Raw genomic sequence first — 19,930 nt, 5'->3', positions numbered from 1 at the left:
ACTTGGCAGACGCTCTCTAGTTTGCTGCCAGAGCTGATAGTTGCCGTGGACTGATTTGCCGGCTAATTAAGTCATCGCTCGTGTCTCCCGGACTGAGCCGAGGGGGGACAGAACACCTGCTGAATGAAGTTGATGGGAGCACAACTTCCATACTGCGTTCCAAGCACTGCTGGGAAAGGCAGCTATTGGACGTTGATCTGCAACACCAAAATGGGCCTACAGACTCGCGGGTTCGAACTAGAAGGGCCCTTAGATTAGAAAGCTTTCATGGGGTGACAAGAGACTGAGTTGATTCGCCTCGTCCCCAGTGAAGTTGCTCATGAAGAGGTTCTCCTACATGGAGACCAAGATCCGTGTCCATTTTGCTGCCACTTATGGATGGTTCTGCCGTCATCTGCTGCGTGAAAAAGGCCACTATTTCAACCAGTGGGCACTCAGGAAAATCTGTCAGCTTCCATGTGCATTCAGCATTGCATCTTTCAGGGCAGGGGTCTCCAAACTTAGCAACTTTAAGACTGGTGGATTTCAACTTCTAGAAGTTGAAGTCCACCACTCTTAAAGTTGCCCAGTTTGGGGACCCCTGCTTTAGGGGAAGGGAAGGTCAGACACAGAGGGGGGCTCTCTTGTTTCTTAAGACAGATTGATCTTTCTTTTGGACATCCATGAATGACGTATGTGTGCGTGTTTGTGCATGTGTGTATATGTATTCCTCCTAAATCAGATTTTCGGTGGACTGTCACACTCAACAGATTTGAAGGGTGTTAGGCTGAGAAGGCAGGCTGGGTGATAGCCCCTTTGTCCCTTTTCTTCTTTTACGTCCATGGACCTGCTAATACCCAAACCATGTCTAGCCATATCACACACACACACACACACACACACACACACAACCCTAGAGTCCTAGAGTCATGTGATCTCCATTTACGACCTTCTGACAAGACAAGGCAAGACAATGGGGGAAGCCAGATCCACTTAACAATTAAGCTGAGATTCACTTAACCAATGTGGCAAGAAAGGACATATAAATGGGGCAACAGTCACTTAACAACCATCTCGCTGAGCAACCTAAATGTGGGGCTCAGTTGTGGTCGAGGGCCACTGCATGTCATCCTGGCCTGCAGTTCCCAACCTGGCCTCTTCCAAACTGGATAAAATCCACGCTCTGGACGATCTCCATAAACGCTATTAATAGGGCAGTTCTGCTTAGTCACAGCAATTCCCTTTAAGCCTTTCGTGATATTTGCACATTTGCATTAAAAAGAGGGAGGGGGAGGTTATGTAAGACACCTGATTTTTTTTTTTTTTTAAAATGCAGCATAGCGGTATCAGAACCGCTTCCCCAAAATAGCTGTTGCTTTTTTCTTGCTTTGCAGGAGGGGTGAGGTGGGGGGAGGGGCAGATCAAAGCACTTTATCTCGTTCCGCAGCCATGAAAACAAAATCTTCCACTGTCTCGTTGCAACCGCAGCCTCCTTCTTTGTGATATCTTATCAGCTCCTAAGAGATGGAGCGAAAGGTCGGGCAAAACCAGAGCTGAAATGTAAAATTTGTTATTACCGGTTCTGTGGGCGTGGCTTGGTGGTGGTGGGGGTAATGTGACTGGGTGGGCGTGGCCAACTTTTTTTTTTTTTTACTTTTAAAAGCATTTTTTCTGCAACCTCTTCGACCAAAGAGGTTGTAGAAAAAATGCTTTTAAAAGGCTCCTCTGATGACCCCAGCTGATCCGCGCAATCATCAGAGCCTTTTTTTTTTTTTTACTTTTAAAAGCATTTTTTCGGCCAAAGAAAAAATGCTTTTAAAAGTTTTTTTAAAAAAGCCTCTGATGATGATGCGGATCAGCTGGGCATGGTGGGGGGGGGCAGAGATTTTTGCTCCCGGTTCTCCGAACCACCCGCTGCCATCACTACCGGATCAGGCAGTTTTGTGGCGCCCGGTGTTTTCTTTTCTGTGGGAAATGGGTCCAAATGGCTCTTTCGAGTGTTGTAAGATTGCCGACCCCTGATTTAGACTGTAAGATAAGAGGAAAAGGCATCTGATATCTCCTTCCCGTCCTGACCAGAGCAGATGGGAGTTGCTTAATTGTAAATCTTGGCATCAAAATGATCAGGTAGGTACAGTCCAGTTCTAGGGATCTTAATGGACTTTTGATGCAAAGGTCAGACTTCACCAACCAGAGCCGGGCAGAGAGAAGTAGGCCCGATATTTTCTGCCTTCCATGGAGCTCTGAACTGTCTGGTGAAGGAAACAAGATGTCCTCTGGGCCCCTTGCCATTGTATCCAGTATCTTTGTGTTCTGCTAAAACCGATCCCACAAAAGAACCCCAAAGACTGCAGCTGCCTCCCAGTTCTGGAGCAAAATAGCTTTTCTGTGGGTCTTTACCAACCTAAGGAAGGTTTTGCAAAACCAGTTTTTTTTATTTATTTGCATTTATATCCCGCCCTTCTCCGAAGACTCAGGGCGGCTTACACTATGTTAAGCAATAGTCTTCATCTGTATATTATATACAAAGTCAACTTATTGCCCCCAACAATCCGGGTCCTCATTTTACCTACCTTATAAAGGATGGAAGGCTGAGTCAACCTTGGGCCTGGTGGGACTAGAACCTGCAGTAATTGCAAGCAGCTGTGTTAATAACAGACTGTCTTACCAGTCTGAGCCACCAGAGGCCCCAGCTGAATGTTGAATGTTCCACACACAGGATGTCATTTGCGACCCAAACAGGGCATGTAAAAACTTTCAACGCTGCAAACAGAAACAAACACAAAAGGTATCATTGCAGTAGAACTGTGATCCATTAAAGAAATGGAATAATATTAATAATCTCAAAGCCATCCATTTTCATGGGGCCTCCATCGACTCTAGCTTCTTGGTCCCAGCTCAACAGGTTTTTGCAGAAATTAGGCAAACGCTCCTGAAAAGAGTAGAGTAGAGTAGAGTAGAGTAGAGTAGAGTAGAGTAGAGTAGAATAGAATAGAATAGAATAGAATAGAATAGAATAGAATAGAATAGAATAGATCAGATATTGGAATGAAGAATAGAATAGAATAGAATAGAATAGAATAGAATAGAATAGAATAGATATTGGAATGAAGAATAGAATAGAATAGAATAGAATAGAATAGAATAGAATAGAATAGAATAGATATTGGAATGAAGAATAGAATAGAATAGAATAGAATAGAATAGAATAGAATAGAATAGAATAGAATAGAATAGAATAGATATTGGAATGAAGAATAGAATAGAATAGAATAGAATAGAATAGAATAGAATAGAATAGAATAGAATAGATATTGAAATGAAGAATTGAATTGAATTGAACTGAATTGAATTGAATTGAATTTTTTATTGGCCAAGTGTGATTGGACACGCAAGGAATTTGTCTTGGTGCATATGCTCTCGGTGTACATAAAAGAAAAGGTACATTCATCAAGAATCATAAGATACAACACTTAATGATAGTCATAGGGAATAAATAAGCAATAAAATCATATTAGAAAACAGTCAATATAAACCGTAAGGATACCAGCAACAAGGTTACAGTCCTACAGTCATAAGTGGGAGGAGATGGGTGATGGGAACGATGAGAAGATTAATAGTCGTGCAAACTTAGGGAATAGTTTGACAGTGTTGAGGGAATTATTTGTTTAGCAGAGTGATGGCCTTCAGGAAAAAACTTTCCTTGAGTCTAGTTGTTCTGAAAAACGTCCCAAAATAGAGAGATAGGGAACATACAGAGGTGGCTGCTGTTCTTTTCATCTGGTAACCTCTTGAGAAAGTTTCAGGGAGCTCCTTCTCCCCCAAACCGCCCCTCCAGGCCCAAGCAACAGCTGCATTTTCTTCACTTTGGAGAAAAGAGAAATGTCCATAAGGTCCTTTCCAAAAGGCAACTGGATTTTCTTGGGTCCCCCCCCCCCCTGAAAATTTTTTGCTTCTCATCCAAGAAGCTTCTTCAGAACGTCTTCAGTACTAAAGAGGCTTCTTGGATGAGAAGCAAACCGTTTTCAAGGAAAACAATAAGTGGAACAACTTGCCTGCAGAAGTTGTGAATGCTCCAACACTGAAAATTTTTAAGAAAATGGTGGATAGCCATTTGTCTGAAATGGTGTAGGGTTTCCTGCCTGGGCAGGGGGTTGGACTAGAAGACCTCCAAGGTCCCTTCCAACTCTGTTATTATGTTATGTTATGTTATGTTATGTTATGTTATGTTATGTTATGTTATGTTATGTTATGTTATGTTATGTTATGTTATGTTATGTTATGTTATGTTAAAAAGCCAAGAAAGTCCAGCTGCCTTTTGAAAAGCACCCTTGGGACAACCTTGACCTGGAGAAGAGAAGGGGTGTCCCTGGTGGGTGGAGGGGAGACTGAAAGGGCCCGACCCCCATGTTCCTCAGCCCAGCAGAACGCAGCCTTCCCTCTTTGCTCATCATGTCTCCTCCACTTCCTTTTGTGGTCCAAAGCCAGCACAACCCCGACGTCAGGACTGGGCACAGCCGCCATCGTGGGCATCCTCATCGTCATCTTCGTCCTTCTGTTGGTGGCCGTGGACATCACCTGCTACTTCCTGAACAAGTGCGGCCTTTTCATGTGCATCGCCGTCAACCTGTGTGGAAAATCGGGTCCCGGCGCGAAGGGGAAGGACATGGAAGAGGGCAAAGCTGCCTTCTCGTGAGTAACTGGAAGCTTGCTCTCCTGCATAGAGGGAGCAAGCCATCTCCTCTTCCCTGCACTTGACCCATAGCAGAAGGTGGCACTTCCTTGTTTGCTGGATCTCTGTTTTGTTCTGAGTTCACCTGGCAATACAGACCCTCACCTGTGTAAATCGGGTGGGAGTTGGTAGCTACCAAAACTGGCCATCACTACCCTATTTACAGTATTCCTAAGTGGGTCTGAGCCTCAAGTGATCTCCCTAGGAATGTTTTGAACAAGGATCTCCAACCTTGGCCACTTTAAGACCTGTGGACTTCAGCTTCCAGAATTCCCCAGCTGTCGTAGAATAAAACTACTGGCTGGCTGGTAAATTCTGGGAGTTGAAGTCCACAAGTCTTAAAGTGGCCAAGTTTGGAGTTGGAAGACCCTGGTTTAGAAGGTAAACAGTGAAGGGCTTACAACCTGCAGCTCTTCCTGGATCACATTTCCTCCTGCCCAGGTGAACAGTGAGATAGCGGAGAGCGTCCTTGCTCAGCTGGTTTTCTGCTAAACATGCAGCTATTTTGCCACTCCCAGTTTAATGCTTCCTCAATTCCAAATACTGCATGTTCCCAAATGTTGGGATCCTCTCGCAGCTCCAGAAGTCCTTTCCGAACCCGCTCAGAAAGTGCAAAACGAGATGTTGAGGGTCCCCAAGCTGTGATTCTCTGAAACACTGCACCTCAGAGCAGCCTTGGTTTGAATGATTTCCTCGGTCACTAGAAATCTCACCGAATGTTGTGACCGAGGCCCAAGCACAATTGCTTACTTCCGTTGCAAGTAAGAAATGCTTTCAGGGCGCAAACTCTGAATCCCTCCCTCCATTACAGGAAGGACGAGTCAAAGGAGCCCATCGTTGAGGTCCGGACAGAAGAGGAACGGACTCCAAATCACGACGGAGGCAAACACACAGAACCCAACGAGACCACCCCACTCACTGAGCCAGAGTAGGTTGGGAAGGGGGCCACGTTCCCTGGAGGAGAACACCAGGGCGCTCGTTGTTCTCCCGGCCCCTGTGGGCCTCTTGTCAGGCGCCCACCTTGTGCGCCAAAAGAGCGTGTGGGTGAGAAGGGCACTGAGGTCGCTGCGGAAGCAGGTCTGGCATCTGGAAGTCTGGTGATCCCAAGGGAGAAACGGAGGTGGCTGATGGGCCTCGAGAGAGAGAGAGTCATGCATTTCCTTCTCTGGGTGGGTTGTTGTGGCGTGGAGCCCATTTTATCCGTTGTCTCAATTGGCTCTTGGAGACCCCGAGCAGGACGAGAGAGGAGGAATGTCTAACCCAGGATGAGCGTCGCCAACAGGGAATATCCGTGCGTTCTTTCTATCAGCCTGTTTAATTAAAAGCTCAGGATCCCCCCATCTCACCCCATTTGTAGAGACCCCTCCCGTGGATGCCCCTGGGGTGCCATGGTCATGGTGGTGCCATAATACAAGTGAGATAAATGATTTATGTGCACCAATTGTACCGTTGGTGCAGTGGTGCCATGACACATGTGAGGTCGATGTGTCTCGTGCCCGACACCGGTGGCCCCATCCTGGCTGGATGTCTGTCCTTGGGCTCGACCCTCTTGCCTCTGTTTCTCTCCTTCCTGCCCCCACCCCACCTTGTTTGTGCCTAAATAACCGCATGCGACTCCGGCTGTTGCATTGACTCCTCCAACCGCTTGCGACGTTGACGGCTGTCACTGCCTCTCTTTCTCTCTCTCTCTCTCTCTCTTTCTTTCTCTCCCTCCCTCTTTCTCCCTCCCTCTTCCTTCCCACCCTCCTCACAGGCACCCTGCCGACACCGTGGCAGCCACAGAGGACATGATGCCGTCCGTGACCACAGTCACCACAAACTCTGACACCATCACCGAGACCTTTGCCACGGCCCAAAATAGCCCCACCAGTGAGACCACCACCCTAACCTCCAGCATCACACTGCCGGACACCCCCATACCCAATGCCACCGCTGGGGCCCCCAGCCAGGGCACGCCTTCCAAAGCGGCCGCGGCCCCTTCGCCCCCACTGGCCTCCGCCCCCAAAGTGGCTCCCCTGGTGGACCTCAGTGACACCCCCATATCCCCTCAGGCTGCCGGCAATTTATCCTCCAATGTCCTCAACCACCAGGGGGCGGTGTTGAGCCCCAGCTCCACCGCCAAGGGGCCCGAGGCTCCCAAGGGCCCTGCTGTTGCCTCCCCGCCCTCAAATCAAGCCAGCCTTCCAGCCTCATCTGAGCCCAAGCAGGAGGCAGCCTCCAGTGCCAGAAGCCCAGAGAAGGAAGCCGCGCGGACCAGCGCTGCAAAGAGCCCGACGGAGGCACCGAAGACCGCGGGGGGCCAGAAAGGCGAGGCGGCCCCAGCGGGCACCAGAAACCCTCCTCAGAATGAGGACTTTAAAATGGACGAGGGGACCTTCCAGACGCCCGATCTTGACCTTGCCAAGGATGTTTTTGCCGCACTGGGTACAGCGGCCCCCGCTGCCGAAGCCCCAGCCGCAGCCCCCGCAGCCACCCTGGAGACCTCGGCATCGCCAGCACCTGCCAAGACAGAGTAGGCCTCCCCCTTGTGCCCCTTTATGATGTGCCCCTTCTCTTTCTTGTGCTGGGGAGGGGGGTCGATGGCCCACTGCTTTGCCCCCTTTCTCTGTGTTAACCTGCCTTTTCTCTAAGCGAGCTAACCTGCGCTGTGGCTCCTCCACCATCACAACTGGAGTGGGAGGTTCATCCCCATCCTCTAGGCACTCCGGTGAAATTGACTTTTTCCCTCCACATCTCCCTTGGAAGCTTTCAAGGGAAGCCAAGACGCCACCTGGGCGGGGTGGGGGGTGGGCGTTGTTTACTGACTATCTAGGGAGGGTGATTGGGTCACCCAAGACTGCCTGGAGGATCAGGTTGGGCTCCTTGGCTAAATCCTTGAATGGTTAAGAGTTCCGTTCTGGGCACCAAGTTGTACCAGGTGGTGAGTAGACATCCCCGTACCCACCTCTGCCTCCTGGATTCAGAGAAGCATCAGCGGTCTAAAAAGGGGAAGGGGAGCTTTGGCTGTTTCCTGGCTGGAGCATCATGCATTTAGGGGGAAGGTTGGGGAGGGGGCAACAGCGTTCCCTGCCCTGTGGGGGCTTTGAGGTTGCTGGGCTTTAAAAAAAACAAAACAGAGGAGAGGAGGAAGGAAAGGGGAAAGGAAACAAAAGGAAAGGACAGAGGGGAAAGGAGAGGAGAGGAAAGAGGAAAAGAAAAGAGGAGGGAGGAGAAAAGAGAAGAGACAGGCATGCTAAGAAGGGCTGAAAAGAGCTGTAAGAATCCTGAAGAAAATCTGGAGTTTGGAAAAACAGGATTCTGAAAAGATCCCAAAGAACCGGCTGTCCTCCCCAAATGTGGTTTTAGTGATGGAGCTTTTGTAGAAAAAGTTGTCTCAGTGATGAGATAATTATGGTAATTATCCCCATTGCAAGTTTGTGCCGCTGAACAAAAATCCACTTCCTAAACTCCTACTTGTCCTCCCCGCAAATAGGAAACAAAAAAGGGAATTTATGTTTTACAAGGATCAGGAAGGCCAGGCATTATCCAATGGTTCAGATGGCATCTTCTGAGCTTTTCTAAAACTTGTCCTCTTCCCATCCTTGAACCCAAGTTAGGAGAAGCAGGAAAGAAAACGGTCCTGCTGGGCCTTCCATTGGCATCATGGCTGGATGGCCTGGACCAGGGGTGAAATGCTACCGGTTCGAACTGGTTCAAGTGAACCGATAGTAAAAAAAAAAAAATGCTACCGGTTTGGGCGAACCGGTATTTCCAACAATTATCTGGGCGATGATCAGCTGTGATACATGATTTATATTAGCTAGAATCATCGGATTTTCTGCTTTCTAGCTAATCCAAATCGCGTGGCACAGATTCCCTCCCTCACTGTTCTACTTTGCAGACTCAGAAGGCTTCAAAATGTTCCTTTTTTTAGTGCTGCGGGGGCACGCCAGAGGCACGCATGTGCGCAAAGTGCCTGCTCGGTAGCAGACTCACAGAACCGGTAGCAGACTTCAGAGAATCTCACCTCTGGCCTGGACCCCGGAGCTTCTCACAAACAAGTTGCCAAGTTTGGCCAATGTGGTTTCTTCTTATTTTCCCTGTTGGGTCCTCCCAAGTCCATTGTGTGATGCACGTAAATGAGCCAAAAAAGCCATCCCAAAAAGAAGGAAAGGAATCTCTCAGCAAGCCAGTTCTTGAAAAGGTTTTCTGGTGACCTCCAGATCATTCTTCCAAAAAAGGCCACTATGGATGACCGAAGCATCGTCCAGCATGTTGAGTTCCTTCCTTGGCCTCCAAATTGGGGATCCCTGTCCCTGTTTCTCCCCCCCCCATCCTGCCCTTTTTCTTGAAACGAGCGTCGCCAACCTCCCTCTTAACCCGCCATGTTTCTCTGGTTTTCCATCCAGGAAAAATGCTGTAGAAGAAAAGCCGGCCGTTCCCGCCACAGACGCCAACAAAGCAGCCCCCGCAGAAGTGAAGACGGTCCCCAACGAAGCCACACAAACAAATGAAACCGAGAGCAAAGCATGATGGGCGCCGGGGCCAAAAAAGCAGAGCAGACGGAAATTTAAACAAACAAACAAAAATTGACAGAACAGCTTCACCTGAGCATTTAAAACACAAAAAATACACATCTCATTCCTCTAGTGTCTTTGCCTTTTTTAAATGAAAACAGACAAAAAAAAAATGCATACAATGGGGAAAATGTGTTTGGTTATTTGGGGGGGGGGTTGTTTTTATTAGGGCTTGGTTTTTTTTTTTTCCTGTTTTGTTTTTTGTTCGGGTAGGTTTGTAGAAAGAATCTTACTTCATGTGCACTTGCTTTTAAGAGGAAAGGAAATTCCCCCCTCCCTTTGCCCCCCCACTTCTTCTACTACCACTTCTTCGAGGACAGACGTCCGTCCGCGGTCTCGATAGAACAGCAGGCAGTCCGTGCAAAACATCCGTGTGAATGAACCCAAACTTTACTACTGCAAATTTAGGGAGAATCAGAAAGAGAATTAGCAAGGCGTGGCTGAGTAGAATCTTTTTATTTTTATATATTCCAGCTAAGTTGAGAAAAACCTGTACAGTCTCGTCAGTAAATTCGCCATTTCTTCCCCTTTTTTTCCCCTGGTCGATTCCGAAATTCCTTCTGTGTGTGTTTGTCATTCCGGCCGTTCCCCGCCCCCCACCGTCCCCCTTAACTGACTCCTGTTCTCATGTGTTGAAGCCTGTGGGGAGGTCACACAGCTGTTCATCTCTGGGGCAAAACCCTTGGCAATGAGCCCCTCGGTTCATTTCCGTGGGTTTCCTGGAAGATGCTCCCCGCTGACTTGCGCCCTTCGAACCTTTAATTTTAATTCCTATCCTTGCATTGAGGAAGAATGCGTTGGGCAGCTTTGGGAAGTCGAGTTTCAAACCACAGTATTCTCCATTCGTTTGTTCTCTTCTGTTTTTGTGGGTGGGGGGGGAGGAAGGGGTTTCTTTTTCGTTTGTTTGTTTTTGCCAACATTTTTTTTTCTTCCAGTGTTTACAGTCAACGAAATGTTTGTTGTTTTTTTTAAAGAAAAAAAACTGTTGTGTTTAAAAGTCTATGTAAAATAGCTGCCTTTCTAGAGAGCGAAAGAGAGAGTGAGAGAGAGAGAAAGAGAGAGAGAGAGAAAGAGAGAGAGAGAGAGATTGACAGAGAAACGAAAATGCTATATAGATAATAGATGGGCCAGCATGTTTGCTTTGCAGAGGGCGACGTTTTAAAATATGGATGTTTACAGTAGATGTTTTCCCTTTTATCTTTCTTTTAATTATTATTGGTTTTTTTAAATTTTTAATTCTTACTAAAGTAAGAAAATCATGTAACCCTCCCTTTTCCTTGATCCTTCTTTTGATAGAGATGGGCTAATTAAGGGCCAGCTGGTGTCTTGGTCCAAGCTAGTTCCTTGAGAAGCATGCAGGAAACTCTTAAAGCACCCCGTTGAAGGAAGTTGAGTTTGGGAAGGCAGGAATGTAGCCCCCCACCCCCAAAAAAGGAGATTTTACGAAGTGCTTGAGTTGAAGGGAGAATATCTCCATGTGGTGCTAAGCCTGCCCCCCCTCCCCCACTAGAATCCACGAAGGTTAACTTGGCTGTGATGCCCAGATGGTTCCTTCTCAATACCTCCCTCTTACCAACAGTTTTTCTTGTGACCCTCAAGAGAGCATCTGGGATGGGTTGCTCTCCGCTGCAAAAACAGGGAGTTTGGGAACATCGGTAGGTCGCTCACGTCCAGGTTGGGGGCAGCGGGCAGCGGCCCCTCCTGCTGTTTGAAAACGGTTCCTTCCTAACTTAATATATTTGATGAATTATATATTGTGTTGAATTTCAGGAGCCAGTTAATCGTGGCCTGGTTTCGGAAGAATAACCGTACTGTAAATGCAAATGTCATGGACGCTGTTGGCCAAGTTGAACCATGAGGGTACTTCTGTGGCCCCTGACAGCGTCTTCCCTGGAGGTTTCTTGGAGTGCAGTCCAAATGTATGTATATAAATATGCCTAAGGCTGGGATGTAAGCACTGTAAATCTGTCTTAAAAGAATGTATAGACTGAGGGCGGCGCGTCTTCGGCTGGACCCGGCTGGCAAAGACACAGTCTGCCCCAAACTTCAGCCCCCAAAGGGCGTCTGAGCTCTGGCGGCCAATCCGGAGGGCGTCCATCCTGATTTCTGGCTGGGGTGGGGGGGAGTGAGTGGGTGGGGGCAGTGAGAAGCCATTCAGCAAAAGATTCAAAAGCTTGGCTTGGTAGCCCCCAGCATTGCCAATTCCCATTCAGTTCAGAAAGACCTTTTTAAAGACCTTTCAGGAGAGCAAAGTTTGACTTTCCCAAATCCATGTAGTTAGAACTGAGATCTTCCTCAAATGGCCATTAGTGCCTCAAAATCGGCCTTTGGCACAGTGAGGGGCCTTTTTTGGGGGGGGGCATTTGACCCCTTGGAGAAAAGAAGCAGTGGCTTAGGTTGAAGTCTCTGGTGATAGAGGATTTGGTTCCTTTCAGCTTGGGTGGTTGTGGTTTCCTTTTCCAGGACTCTTTCATAAGCTGTAGGTCAGCCAAAAGAGAATCTGGAGTCTCCCTTGCCTGATGCAAAAATCTGGCCCAAAAAAGGGGTTTGCAAAAGGAGTGGGGGGGTTCTAGATTGCATCTACTGATCTAGAACGCCCTTAGGAAATCGTCAGTGGTTCAAAAAAAAACCACACCCCATAATTGGGGTTTGAATTGGGCTTCTTCTTGTCAGAATGTTAAGTGGACCAAAGAAAGATTTCATTAGTCTGATTGTTCTTGGCCAGAGTAGTGCTGTTTGAAGGCAAGGATGACTCCTGGGTCGTTCTAAGAGACCGGTAAAGTGCAAAGCCAACTTTCACGAATTTCTGCGAGGGCTCTTTGGGCCTAAAAAAAAACTCCTGTCATCTTAGCTTTTTAAGAAATTATTCTTCTGCCAATGGGAATGTGGAAAAAGGGAGAGAGAAGTGGAAAAGGACAGCCCTTTTGTAAAAAAAACAAACAAAAGCAAATATATATATATCGTTTTCTTTTTTTTTCTTTTTAATCATTAGATCTGCAAGCTTGTGCACTGTGGGTGCGTGAATATCTTAATGTGAAATGTGTTCTTTGTCATAGTAACCAATTTTTTTTTAAATTAAAAAAAAAAGAGGAAAAAAAAACCTTCAACATAGTTCGAATGTGGAAAAGCGTAGCAGGGATAGTTTGGGTGATCGAGGAAAAACAAAAACACACACAAATAAATTCCGAACTCTTTGGGTTCAGGAGATGTAAAAAAAAAAAAGGAGAAGAAGAAGAGGCGACCGCTGTTCTTTTGACCACAGAGTAGTTCGTCTTTCAATAAATGTAAAATCTGTGAAACTGAATGTGATACGTAACATTCCTTGGGCTGCAGACACGGGGTGGGGGGGGGAAGGGGGGGGGCGAGCTGGGGAAACGGAGACGCATCTTCCCTGCATCTCACAGGTTAAGCTTTCCAAGGGGGTGGAGGGGAAAGGGAGTCTTGTCCTTTTGCTCCTTGTAGGGTGGGTTTGTTCAGCTGTGATTGCCTTCAGCTCCTGCAGGAAGGTGGGCTGGAGAACGGAGGCTCCTGGTAAGCCAGCTCCGACACTCCCCTCTCCCTCCTTCGGAGGAATCCCTGGATGGCCAAGCAGGGAGATTTGGAGCCCTGGAAGATGATCGCAAGAAGGTTCACGAGGACAGGAACGTATAGGAGAGGGGGACTTGCCAGGGAGGGAGGGAGGGGGTGGGTGTCTTGAAAGTTTTCCCGAAAGGCGAGCCCGTTTGGTCAATCCTTCTCCCACCCCCTCCCCATGTCCTTAAGCCCCCCAAGAAGGCCAAGAGAGATGAGGATGGTGGAAATGTGCTCTTTTCCCACACATCCCCTCTCCCCATCCATTCAAGAGGGAACCAGTTGGGGACCCCTCCTGCTCTTCTCAACTGGATGGAGAACTTGCCTTCCTGGGGGTGGGGGGTAGACCCAAAGCTGGCACTGTGGAGGAAAGTTGTGGAGCTCCTGAAGGCTTGGAAACCCACGTAGCTTCCCAAGCAGGAAGTCTTGTTCTGGGACTCAAGAACGTTCTGGAGAACATTCTGGACTCAAGAATGTTCTGGAGAACGTCAGCTGGAGGTCCCATAAGGCAGGGCTCTCCAACCTTGGCAACTTTTAAGACTTGTGGACTTCAACTCCCAGAATTCCTCAGTCAGCAAAGCTCCCAATTCTGGGAGTTGAAGTCCACAAGTCTTAAAGTGGCCAAGGTTGGAGAGCCCTGCCTTAAGGAAAGGGCACCACATCCTGATCAGCGAACGGCATTTAGAAACAGCATCTTCCTTTCCCTTCTTTTATTTTTTTTTTAAAAATGGAGTCTTTGCGCTCATGTTACGTTTATACCGGTGTATTTTATTTTCTAAGGGGATACAAACTTTGAAGAGGGACCAACAGCCCCACTGTTTACAATGTGTGTACATCCAGATATGTATGCGCCATACGTATCTATCTATCTATCTGGCATTCATACTTCTTGTAGTACAGTAAACGTGTTTTATCATGCAATATATTAGGAGAAAAAGAAGAAAAAAAAGAGAAGACAATAGCACATTATTTGCTTGGTTTCTACCCAAAAGGGTTTGGGTTTGTTTGTTTCCAACTGTGCGTTTTCTTCTGCACCCCCACCCACCCCGCCTCCTCCGTCTCTGGGACAGTCTTCGGAGCCCTGGTTCACTTTGGCAGTGGGGGACGGTGGCTCTTCTCCCCCCTCCTCTGCCCACACCCCTCCTCCAGCATTCCTCTTTCAGGGGCCTTCTCTCTTGTTATAAAAAACGAAACAAAAGACAAAAAACTTTTTACCGAGTGAAACATGGGGTACCACACCTTTATTGCCATTCTCACCAATGTAAATACTGATACTAACGGAGAATTTTGACTTTGCATTCTGTCACAATACTTGTGTTCAAATAAAAATTACCAAAAAAAAAAAAAGGATTTTGTGTAAGCCTCTGTTGCATCGGTCTTACCTGGCAGTTCCAGGAAAGGGATATTCTACAGGTGGCTTTCCTTTTGCTAGGCATATTATGGGTTGCAGGATCAAGGAAGCACCAAAACGACTCCCATCAGCACTGACAGGACAGGTCTCTAATAGGTCAACTGAGAGCAAACCCTCCACTCTCTTAGCACTGATGAGGTTACCTAGTTGGGTTATGAAACATCTGCAAGAAAACAACAAGAAGCTCAGCTGGTCCTTCAAGATGTGCCGGGGCTGGCAGCTCCCCAAAAATCTGCAACTCTACTGACAAAGCCCATTTTGTCAAGTAGATTAGACCTGGTGCTCTCTGGATTCGGTTGTTTTCTTGTAGACATTTCCTAACCCAACTAGATAACCTCATCAGTGCTAGGAGAGAGTGGGGTTTGCTTTCTGTTTATCTATTAGTGACCTGTACTGTCAGTTCTTGGACGAGTCCCTTAGTGATCCAACCAGTCAGTCCTAGAGGAGATTGACCCTGACTGCTCTTTAGAAGGCCAGATCCTGAAGATGGATGTTGTGTTTGCACCCCCCGAGCCGGGCCCCCTTCCAGAAAGTGACTCGGAAAGTGAGGGGGAAGGGCCATCAGGACTTACCTCGGGAGCACCGGCTTCCTTGGCTCAACTCCAGGAGCCAGAGGCAGGCCAGGTGGAGGAGATAACGAGGCCTCCGTCCCCTGACTCTTTCCCCTGCCCTAGGCCATGCCTCCAGACCCGGCTGATGGCAATCAGGCCTGGCTGGACCCTAGGTTTTGTAGGCAGGAGAGGAGGGAACAACAGAAGCAGGGGTGGGGCAGGCCTAGGAAGTGCTGAGTCATGGAGCCACACCCCACAGGGTATAAAAGCAGCAAGGACTGCTATACCACTTCGTGGCGAGCAAATCAACTGCTTAGAGGGAGAGAATTAGAGCTGAAGTCCTGTTTGTTCCTGGTTTCCTGGCTGACTTAACTCTGTTAAGAAGATAACAGAGAGACTTGGCAGACGCTCGCTAGTTTGCTGCCAGAGCTGATAGTTGCTGGCTAATTAAGTCATCGCTCGTGTCTCCCGGACTGCGGAGGGGGACAGAACAATGGAACTCAAATCCTTTGGCCACCTAATGAGAAGGAAGGACTCCCTGGAGAAGAGCCGAATGCTGGGAACGATTGAGGGCAAAAGAAGAAGGAGACGACAGAGAATGAGGTGGCTGGATGGAATCACTGAAGCAGTAGGCGCGAGCTTAAATGGACTTCAGAGGATGGTAGAGGACAGGAAGGCCTGGAGGAACGTTGTCCATGGGGTCGCGATGGGTCGGACATGACTTCGCAACTAACAACAACAACAACACTATCAGTTCTGGTGGGCATCGCCTTGGTGCTTCCAAGAGTGGTCTCCTCTTGTTTCATACATTCCTGCCCTCCCGACTGTGGTGGCTTAGAGAAGTGGAGACGAGATGGCTTTGCTTGGTGCCCTATATCCTCCAAGCGGAACACAATTTTAATACGTTGCCAGGATGATTGGCAGCTCTGATTAAAAACCCCAAGTTGGGAAAGGAACCGGCCAGCCTGTCAAATAGCAGTGAGGCGGGTAGGGTGAGAAAGGGACCTGTCACTCACTGTCCAGGAAGCTCAAGACCTGCCATTCTTCTTTAATACTTCTTAGACCATTAGCCGTTACCTACTTGCAGGTGGAGACAGTGATGGGATTCAGCCGGTTTGCACCAATTTGGGAGAACCGGTTGTTAACTTTCTAAGCAGTTCGGAGAACCGGTTCTTGGAAGAAATCTTATTTTGTTTTTTTTCCCCACTTTACAGGGCTAATCCTGTAAGGAAGGCAGGAAGGAAACATTCTGGTGGTGTTTCTAGCCTAATCTTTATGGCCCTGCTTACAGAATCTGCCTCCCGGGTTAACCCTTCTTACATTGTAACAGCTAAGGCGAAGCGCCCATCGAAGTGAGTGGTGTTGAGTTGGCCACGCCCACATGGTCAAATGACCACCGAGCCACGCCTACTCAGTTGGTCATTAGGGCAGAGAATTATTTGAGTCCCACCACTGGCCAGGATCAACCTGGACGGTTGCCTGGTGTCTCCAGGGCAAGGAGCAAAAGGGAGAGATGAGAAGGAGGAACCACTTAGGTCCTGCAGGAGCTGATGGAACTCCAGTGGACAACTGCCTTATCCAAAGTCCGAGTCCTTCAGTGGAGGAAGAGAAACATCCAAACACAGGTTGGTGTGCAAGACCTCCTGGCACACTTGGGGTGTGCTTTGAGCTTGGGCCCTATGGGGCTGTGGTGGCACTGGCTGTAGGACAGGCTGATGCCCGCTGACTGTAGCCCCCCCACTTTGCCTTGCACTAAAGGTAAGACTCTGGTGCCCATCAAGTGCGTAGTTTTCGGGGTTCCCAAAGATGCCACGTTGTGTAGCCAAGCGCTTTGCATCACGTTTTAGTTTTTAGCTTATTTTTCGGAGCTTCAGCATCTAAGCAGTGCGGAATCTGTTTACGGTTAGTCCTCGACTTGCAACGACAATGTTCAGCCCAAAGGGTTGGTTGCTAAGCGAGACATTTGTTGAGTGAGTTTTGCCCCTTTTTTACGACCTTTCTTGCCACAGTTGTCAGGTGTCCCGCTGCGGTTGTTCATCACACGATTCTTAAGTGAACCTGGCTCCCCCATGGACTTTTGCTTGTCCGAAGGTTGCAAAAGGGGATTAGGCGACCCTGGGAAGCTGTAACTGTCCTGAGTTAGTCGCCAAGTGTCCAAATTTTGATGAGGTGACCATGGGGATGGCAGCAACAGTCGTAAGTATGAAAGATGGTCATAAGTCACTTTTTTTTTCAATGCCATTGTAGCTTCACTAAACAAACTTGTAAGTCGAGGACTACCTAATTTTTGGTTTATTCCCCTCCTTCTCTTCCTGGTGTTCTTTTGCCCCACAAATGCCTTACTCAAAGCCCGTTTTTCTACTTTCCTGCGGTGCTGCGAAAGGAATTGTGTGACCGAGCAGCTTTCCCAACCCGCCCGGGATGTTGCTGCACATGGTGAACCACAAGAGAAATCCTGGCTCAAGCAAACATTTCCGATTAACTAATCCGATCAAAGCAGATGCTTCTGGGCTACCAAACGGCTTCTGATTTTTTTTATTTTTATTTTTTGCTACTGGTTCCTTGGCCTTCTCTCTGCTCAAAGGTTAGCTAGTCGGTGCTGGTCCTGATCCATTGAGGCTGCTTTCCCAAACACGAGAGAGACAGGCCCGCGAATTGGGGAAGACAAATACGGATTGGTTTGAAAGTGATTTGCAAATGGAAAGGAGCGCGATGTTGCTCTCAGTTCAGTTCCTAACAGCGAGGACAGTTAATCAGCGGAACAGAAGTTGCCATCAGAAATTGTGGGCGCTCAATCCCTGGAGGCTTTTAAGAAGAAACTAGACAGCCACTTTATCTGAAATAGTAGAGGTTCTCCTGCTTGAGCAGGGGGCTGGCCTATAAGACCTCCAAGGTCTCCTATTCTATTCTACTCTACTCTACTCTACTCTACTCTACTCTACTCTACTCTACTCTACTCTACTCTACTCTACTCTACTCTACTCCACTCCACTCCACTCCACTCCACTCCACTCCATTCTTTCCACTCTATTCCTGTATCCTATCCTATTCCATTTATTCTATTCCACATTTTCTGTTCTGTTCTGTTCTTTGAAGCACATGCTAGCCCAGTGGTTCTCAACCTGTGGGTTGGGACCCAGTTGGGGGTCGAATGACGATTTGACAGGGGTCGCCTAAGACCATCGGAAATATGGGAAGTATACTTGCGAGTCGAAGAATTGCGCTCCAACAGTTGACTCCACAAGCCATCTGCAGGCTCTTCAAATAGCTAGCTAAATTCGGCTTCAGGCATGATGAATTAAAAAAGAGAGAAATCTTTGCTCTGATGTCTCCCTCTCAAGCCAGCTGCAATCACTCCCAATCGCTAGCTTAATCTGGCTTCAGGCGCGATAAATTTAATAGGGGAGGAGTCTCTGCTTTAATGCCTCCGTCCTCAAGGCAATCGCAAGCAGTTTGGATCGCTAGCCAATACGGCTTCAGGTGCGATAAATTCAAAACGAAAATAATTTTACGGTTGGGGTCGCCACATCATGGGGAATTGTATTAAAGGGGTCGCCACATCGTGGGGAATTGTATTAAAGGGGTCGCAGCACTATAAAAGTTGAGAACCACTGTCTAGCTAGCCCATTGTTTTCCAGTCTTGGTAACTTTATGACCTATGGACTTCAACTCCCAGAATTCAGAAGTGCACAAGTCATAAGGTGACTGCATCAGCCACACACGCCATCTGGTGGACCGTTTTATAATCCAGTTTTGTTTTCCACTCCGCAGTTAAGTTTCTGCTGCGGCTGTTGTTGACCGTGGTTTTTCTATCGGATTTGAAGCATTTGGCTGCCCATTCCTTGCTGGGTTAACTAACCTTTCTTTGCTGATGGCTTATGAATCCAAAGTTGCGTGTGGGGGGACCTCACCCCATTTCTAAGAGGTTTGTAAGGGGCGTGCATAAGAGCACAAGCGTGCCTACCGTTCCTGTCCTATTGTTTCTTTTTATTTATTTATTTATTTATTTTTGCCACACAGTATATATAAGCATAAGCATGAAATAATTATACAATATATAAGCATATATATGAGTATGAATTGTAATAACTATATTAATTGGATATAACGAAGGAAAACAATAGGACAGGAACGGTAGGGGTGAGGACAATGGTAGATAGTTTTTGGTTGAAGCTTTTGAGATTTTGGGAAGAGACCACAGAGTTAGGTAGTGTATTCCAAGCATTAACTACTCTGTTACTGAAGTCATATTTTCTGAAATCAAGATTGGAGTGGTTAACATTAAGCTTAAATCTATTGTGTGCTCGTGTATTGTTGCAATTGAAGCTGAAATAGTCTTCGACAGGAAGGACATTGTAATAGATGATTCTATGAGTTAAACTCAGGTCATGTCGAAGGCGGCGGAGTTCTAAATTTTCTAAACCCAGGATTTCAAGTCTGGTGGCATAAGATATTTTGTTGTATTCGGAGGAGTGGAAAACTCTTCTTGTAAAATATTTCTGGACACGCTCAATTGTATTGATGTCAGAAATGTGGTATGTGGTATGGGTTCCGAACAGTTTCCTTTCATTATATCCAATTAATATAGTTATTACATACTCATATATATGCTTATATATTGTATAATTATTTCATGCTTATGCTTATATATACTGTGTGACAAAATTATAAAAAAAAAGAGAGAGAGAGAGAGAGGGAAGGAGAAAAAGTCCCCCTCTGCAGCTCTCTAGAAAACAGCAACAAGAATGAAGAATGGTTAAATGAGCTGATGGTTAAATGAGCCGCTACCGCCATCTAGTGGCAGGTGAGGGGATCCAGCATGCATTCTTCACTGTTATCCATTCTCCATTGCATCTACTGCTGTTAGTCGAATAGAATAGAATAGAATAGAATAGAATAGAATAGAATAGAATAGAATAGAATTTTTAATTGACCAAGTGTGATTGGACACACAAGGAATTTGTCTTGGTGCAAATGCTCTCGGTGTACATAAAAGAAAAGATACCTTCATCAAGCTCCAGCCTGAATTGAAATGCGGCCGCTTTAAGATGGGTGGACTTCAACTTCCAGAATCCCAAGCCAGTTGGGAACTCTGGGAGCTGTAGGAGCTGTAGGCAACATGGCTGCCCAC

At 47.2% G+C, this 19,930-nt stretch overlaps 1 protein-coding gene and 1 long non-coding RNA gene across 3 annotated transcripts in view; both read left to right on the top strand.

Annotated features, from left to right (window-relative positions):
- NCAM1 (neural cell adhesion molecule 1) overlaps window positions 1-12,566 on the top strand; it is a 198,844-nt gene extending 186,278 nt beyond the window's left edge. Inside the window, exons 16-19 of one of the 2 annotated variants that reach the window (XM_058194467.1) lie at window positions 4,464-4,671; window positions 5,523-5,639; window positions 6,465-7,223; window positions 9,100-12,566. In XM_058194467.1, coding sequence (XP_058050450.1) covers window positions 4,464-4,671; window positions 5,523-5,639; window positions 6,465-7,223; window positions 9,100-9,223 — 1,208 coding nt within the window. In that variant the 3' untranslated portion in view covers window positions 9,224-12,566. The remainder of the gene's footprint in view (window positions 1-4,463; window positions 4,672-5,522; window positions 5,640-6,464; window positions 7,224-9,099) is intronic. The other variant, XM_058194465.1, reaches the window with a different exon arrangement.
- Window positions 12,567-12,640: 74 nt separating this feature from the next.
- LOC131203812 (uncharacterized) lies at window positions 12,641-14,184 on the top strand. Its single transcript, XR_009156487.1, has 2 exons — window positions 12,641-13,335; window positions 13,471-14,184. It is a non-coding gene; the product is annotated as an uncharacterized LOC131203812 (long non-coding RNA).
- Window positions 14,185-19,930: the final 5,746 nt, after the last annotated feature.

This window comes from Ahaetulla prasina, chromosome 9, assembly GCF_028640845.1.
Source record: "Ahaetulla prasina isolate Xishuangbanna chromosome 9, ASM2864084v1, whole genome shotgun sequence".
Taxonomy (NCBI): Eukaryota; Metazoa; Chordata; class Lepidosauria; order Squamata; family Colubridae; genus Ahaetulla; species Ahaetulla prasina.
The sequence above is the reverse complement of the archived record's forward strand: the minus strand, read 5'-3'. Positions and strand labels throughout refer to the sequence as shown.